General features: G+C 41.7%; 1 protein-coding gene across 1 annotated transcript; it reads left to right on the forward strand.

Moving 5' to 3' along the window:
- The first annotated feature begins 302 nt into the window (after positions 1-302).
- On the forward strand, positions 303-6,193 carry LOC121562716 (NACHT, LRR and PYD domains-containing protein 1 homolog). The gene is made up of 10 exons (XM_045219934.1): positions 303-335; positions 941-978; positions 1,705-1,769; positions 1,902-2,116; positions 2,304-2,563; positions 2,723-2,848; positions 3,014-3,146; positions 3,232-3,261; positions 5,283-5,556; positions 6,154-6,193. The coding sequence occupies exons 3-10, from the start codon at positions 1,762-1,764 to the stop codon at positions 6,158-6,160; spliced, it is 1,053 nt and encodes a 350-aa protein (XP_045075869.1). The 5' UTR covers positions 303-335; positions 941-978; positions 1,705-1,761; the 3' UTR covers positions 6,161-6,193.

Below are 6,193 nucleotides of genomic sequence, written 5' to 3' on the forward strand. Positions count from 1 at the left end.
TGCATACTTACAAAGAAAGTATACAGAAGAAGATAAAGGACATTTAAAAGGATGTTTAGCACCTCTGTGTGATAAGCAGCAATGAGGTTTGTTGACTATTTATTTTGCTAGGAGGGTGTTTGTGTTTACGTGCGTCATTTTTTGGTGTAAAATATACATAAAGTGTCTAGCTGTATGTGCTTGATTATAACGCCAGATGTGTGAGACATGCATATGGCATTATTTTGTTAATGTATTTTTCTTTCTTTAAACCAGTTCTCACGGGTTGACCAGCATTAAAGCCCTGTATTCAAATCAAGACCTCTTGCCTCATGCCTGTCACTGGAGGAGCTACAGTGAGTGTTAACTGATAGTTTTAAAATCAAAATACGATTAAAGCGTTCTTGAGTCCCAGGCAAGGAACACAATCATGATCTATTTGGTCAAAACAAACTTAAAGGTAGAGTCAGCAATATGATGTAGATGCACAAAGTAAACATCATAGTGGGTCAATTTCTACAACAACTAAGAGTGTTGGAGCGCGATGCTAAACTCCTCTGTTTTGGTCCCGTGGCTACCACGCTGTAAGAGAGTGAAGAGAACCCGTGCACATGGGCAAATACTGTGTGAGAGAGAAGTCAGGCATCTTGCTCATCACAATATCTGCGGTGCTGCTCGTACAACATCATTTAGCTGACTCTACCTTTAAGCTCTCATCCGGGGATCTACCAGAAATCAGGCCCCCAACATCTCCAATACATGGACCAGAACAATGTTGTTTCCTGCTTCCACAAACATTCATTAATATAACACTAATGTCAGATTATGGTATGATAATGAGTGTACATTCTGAGACTGTTGCTCACTTACATTCATTTTTATTACAAGTCTGTTTTAATATTTATTAATTCATTATTACATGAGATTATCCGTTTTAAATAACAACTACTTTTGACTTCAGGGATTCCTCAGAGCTGTAAGACTTGTGAACATGTTGAGGTAAGTCATAATGTCAATTCTCACTTTTACATAACTTCAGGAGTCAGGGACAGTCTGAAAGCCAGGTGTGTACTGACCAACCATTCATACTGGGATATAGACAGTCCTGTGTTCTGCTTTAGTAATATAAACACAGTCTGAAAGCCAGGTGTGTACTGACCAACCATTCATACTGGGATATAGACAGTCCTGTGTTCTGCTTTAGTAATATAAACACAGTCTGAAAGCCAGGTGTGTACTGACCAACCATTCATACTGGGATATAGACAGTCCTGTGTTCTGCTTTAGTAATATAAACACAGTCTGAAAGCCAGGTGTGTACTGACCAACCATTCATACTGGGATATAGACAGTCCTGTGTTCTGCTTTAGTAATATAAACACAGTCTGAAAGCCAGGTGTGTACTGACCAACCATTCATACTGGGATATAGACTGTCTTGTGTTCTGCTTGTAGGAATGCAGGATTTTAACTTCTGTCATATTTTGTCATTAGACAGTTGAATTGGATCAATCACCAGCATTCCATGTAACATTGAATAAATACATTAGATTAGTTACTTTGCTTAATGGGCCAGTTTCCCGGACAAATATTAAGCCTAGTCCTGGACCTTAAAGAACTTTCTATTGAAACTTCCATTGATCATGCTTTAAGTCCAGCACTAGACTCAATCTGTGTCCAGGAAACAGGCCCCATATGTATAACTGGCATGCTTGTCCTTGTTCAGGACTCCACACACTGGCTTCAGATTGAACCCTTGACTTCCACTGTCCAGGGAGTGACAATGTTCAGGTAAAATAACTACTTTTAACATTTCATTCCGCTTGCTAGTGTATTTCCCCATTACCTTTGGGAATAGGCTTCTAATCCAACCTCTCCATTTGACGATTGACCCTCTCTACCATATCTTGTTGTTGCCCTCAGGCACAGGACACCCAAAGGGCGTTATGAGTGCACAGTGTCTGGGATCCGCTGGGTGTGTGACAGAGATGTCATTCTGAAGTATCACTTCAGGAACTGGTATCCCTACAGTCACCTTCTGAAAGACATGCAGTACGGACAAGGTGGTCCATTGCTGGACATCACTATGGAGTTAGGTGAACTGGAGGAAGTTCATCTGCCACACTTTGTCTGTTTAGGTAAAACCATATAGACATAGTATTCATAAAGACATTTCCATGTAACTGAGTTTCACTTCCTGAATGAATGAATGAATATTCTGGGAGTTTGAGTTTACTGTGATATGATACTGCATATTCTTTGTGTTTTAGTTGGATGAATAATACAATATTTGTCTTTCTGTCTCCTTTTTATTGTGTTGTTCAGGGACCAACCCTTCCCTGAGGAATGAGATGAAGATTCTTCATGTAGAGGAACATGGAGTGTCTGTTGAGGAAGTGCATGAGGTCACCAGATTCCATGCTAAGATTCTCCATCCCAAGTTCTCAGTTATCTCTGTTATACTGAGCTATATCTTTTCGCGGAACATAGATGTCCACTGTGAGCTGATGCTCTATCTGACAGTGAAAAAGCAAACACTAATTCCACGCCTATACCTGTTCCCCAGTAACCCCAGCCAAATACAGGTGAGGTACCATTATTTTATAGGCGACCTTAACTAAGCAGTGGTACGGTTTATGTTGACACTCATAACATGAAGATAATAGTGTGTTGCTAGTTTTCTGAATAATGTTTGAATAAGACTATACATTGACTGGCTGTGTATTCCATGCCTCGTTTCGCAGGCTGTGGAACAACAGGAAAAGTCTCAAGGGTCTTCAAGGGTTCTCATCTCAAGACCAGAGCAGGCCTTCAAACTGAATAGTTACTTCAGACTGAACATTCCCTGTTCTACCTACATCAATCCACAGGTACAGTTTTAGTAGACTAAGAACATGAATCTGACATCTAAGTCACATTTCTATCCATTGCTCTCTGTTGCTTGATGGCTCTCAATTCAAATTGCTTTATTGGCATGGGAAACATATGTTTACATTGCAAGCAATCTCTCTCTCGCTCTCTCCATCTCTCTCCAGAAGATTCATCTCATACATAGAGACTCCACACCAAGCTTTTTCAAGGCGGTTTTGAAAATGACAGGGGTTGACATTGAGATGGAGTTATTCGGTGATGATGAGAGGATTGCATGGAAAGAAGTGGTATCACAAGGTAGGAGCATATGTCAATCATAACTTTGTACTTTTGTAACAGATGCTATTTAGAGTGATATAACCTCATTTTGTTTATCTTTCAGATGAATACATCACTGCCACCCATTCAACAAGTAAGTAAACATGAGTTACAGTGCATTCGGAAAGTATTCAGACCCCTTGAATTGTTCCACATTTTGTTACGTTACAGCCTTATTATAAAATTGATTAAATCGTTTTTTCCCCCTCATCAATCTGCACACAACACCCCATAATGACAAAGCAAAAACAGGTTTTAGAATTTTTGCAAATGTGTATATATAAAATAAAATCACATTTACATAAGTATTTAGACCCTTTACTCAGTACTTTGTTGAAGCACCTTTGGCAGCGATAACAGCCTCGATTCTTCTTGGGTATGATGCTAGAAGCTTGGCACACCTGTATTTGGGGAGTTTCTCCCATTCTTCTCTGCAGATCCTCTCAAGCTCTGTCAGGTTGGATGGGGAGCGTCGCTGCACAGCTATTTACAGGTCTCTCTAGAGATATTAGATCGGGTTCAAGTCCGGGCTCTGGCTGGGCCACTCAAGGACATTCAGAGACTTGTCCCGGAGCCACTCCTGCGTTGTCTTGTCTGTGTGCTTAGGGTCGTTGTCCTGTTGGAAGGTGAACCTTCGCCCCAGTCTGAGGTCCTGAGCGCTCTGGAGCAGGTTTTCATTAAGGATCTCTCTGTACTTTGCTGAGTTCATCTTTCCCTCGATCCTGACTAGTCTCCCAGTCCCTGCCACTGAAAAACATCCCCACAGCATGATGCTGCCACCACCATGCTTCACCGTAGGGATGGTGCCAGGGTTCTTCCAGATGTGACGCTTGGCATTCAGGCCAAAGAGTTCAATCTTGGTTTCATCAGACCAGATAATCTTGTTTCTCATGGTCTGAGAGTCCTTTAGGTGCCTTTTGGCAAACTCCAAGCGGGCTGTCATGTGTCTTTTACTGAGGAGTAGCTTCCGTCTGGCCACTCTACCATAAAGGCCTGATTGGTGGAGTTCTGCAGAGATGGTTGTCCTTCTGGAAGGTTCTCCCATCTCCACAGAGGAGCTCTGGAGCTCTTTCAGAGTGACCATCAGGTTCTTGGTCACCTCCCTGACCAAGGCCCTTCTCCCCCGATTGCTCAGTTTAGCCGGGCGGCCAGCTCTAGGAAGAGTTTTGGTGGTTCCAAACTTCTTCCATTTAAGAATGATGGAGGCCACTGTGTTCTTGGAGACCTTCAATGCTGCAGAACTGTTTCGGTACCCTTCCCCAGATCTGGGCCTCGACACAATCCTGTCTCGGAGCTCTACGGACAATTCCTTCGACCTCATGGCTTGGTTTTTGCTCCGACATGCACTGTCAACTGTGGGACGTTATATAGACAGGTGTGTTCCTTCCCAAACATGTCCAATCAATTAAATTTACCACAGGTGGACTCCAATCAAGTTGTTCAAACATCTCAAGGATGATCAATGGAAACAGGATGTACCTGAGCTCAATTTCAAGTCTCATAGCAAAGGGTCTGAATACTTATGTAAATAAGGTATTTCTGTTTTGGAATATTTTTTTATTCTGTATATTTGTATTCTTCTGTTCACTCTGTCATTTAAGTCATTATTGTGGAGTCACTACAATGTTGTTGATCCATCCTCAGTTTTCTCCCATCACAGCCATTGAACTCTGTAGCTGTTTTAAAATCACCAATGGCCTCATGGTGACATCACTAACAGTTTCCTTCCTGTCCTGCAGCTCAGTTCAGAAGGACGACTGCATCTTTGATGTGTCTGGGTGGTTTAATACATCACCCACAGGATAACTATTAACTTGACCCTGCTTAAAGAGATATTCAATGTCTGATGTGTTATTGTTACCCATCTACCAATCACTGCCCTTCTTTATGAGGCTTTCTAAAAGATCCCTGGTCTTTGTAGTTGAATTATTTATTTGTATTATTTCAATTTTCTATTTTAAATTGACTGACTTTAATTGGAATTGACCACAACCCTGGAGTCGGCTCTATACAATAAATGACTATCAGAGGAATGATAACTGGAGAGACTGGAAGATGTAGAAACAGCTGCTGTTAACCCTAAAGCCATATTAATTTAATTGATCCCCCCTTCAGCATTAACAGTCCCTGACATTCCTGCTGAGGAGTTTCTGAAGAAACACTGGGCTAAACTAATTCAGCGAACCAAAAACTCAATGCCAATAGCAGATGATCTGTGGTCAAAGAACATGATTGGTGAAGAAGAGCACTCCAGAATAACAGCTGAAACAACTGAACAGGACCGAATGAGAAAACTACTGAAAGCAGTCATCCCCAAAGGACCAGAAGTGACGGGAGCTTGTCTCATGGAACATGAAAACCATCTTGTTAAGGACTTGAGTGAATCTAGGTAAGACAGTTTTCATTGCTCCCTCCCTTGAATATGTGTAATGATTAAATATAGGTCAAATAAAAACACAGCTACCCAGATCAAAGAGGAACTGTTTTTCCAGAATGGAAGCATGTTTTTGTGTTTCTGTCTGTAATAAATGACTGTTATCTTATTGTAGTTACATCATAGGACCATCATCACATCATTATCTCAGATGGAACTCCTCCTTCTCCTCCATACTTTCTGATCTCTCTCTTCCCTTCTCCTCCATACTTTCTGATCTCTCTCTTCCCTTCTCCTCCATACTTTCTGATCTCTCTCTTCCCTTCTCTTCCATACTTTCTGATCTCTCTCTTCCCTTCTCCTCCATACTTTCTGATCTCTCTCTTCCCTTCTCCTCCATACTTTCTGATCTCTCTCTTCCCTTCTCCTCCATACTTTCTGATCTCTCTCTTCCCTTCTCCTCCATACTTTCTGATCTCTCTCTTCCCTTCTCCTCCATACTTTCTGATCTCTCTCTTCCCTTCTCCTCCATACTTTCTGATCTCTCTCTCCCCTTCTCCTCCATACTTTCTGATCTCTCTCTTCCCTTCTCCTCCATCCTCTTTCTTGTAGAACCTAATCTGAAGACGCTGAGGCCTGTCTCCTAGTCTGT

The sequence above is a fragment of the Coregonus clupeaformis genome, unplaced genomic scaffold, assembly GCF_020615455.1.
Source record: "Coregonus clupeaformis isolate EN_2021a unplaced genomic scaffold, ASM2061545v1 scaf2910, whole genome shotgun sequence".
In the NCBI taxonomy this organism is placed as follows: Eukaryota; Metazoa; Chordata; class Actinopteri; order Salmoniformes; family Salmonidae; genus Coregonus; species Coregonus clupeaformis.

Excerpts from the sequence above, each read along its gene's own strand:
- LOC121562716 (XM_045219934.1), top strand. Across the intron at positions 2,849-3,013 it reads CTACCTACATCAATCCACAG|AAGATTCATCTCATACATAG; the intron begins GTACAGTTTTAG and ends ATCTCTCTCCAG. Across the intron at positions 3,262-5,282 it reads CACTGCCACCCATTCAACAA|CATTAACAGTCCCTGACATT; the intron begins GTAAGTAAACAT and ends TCCCCCCTTCAG.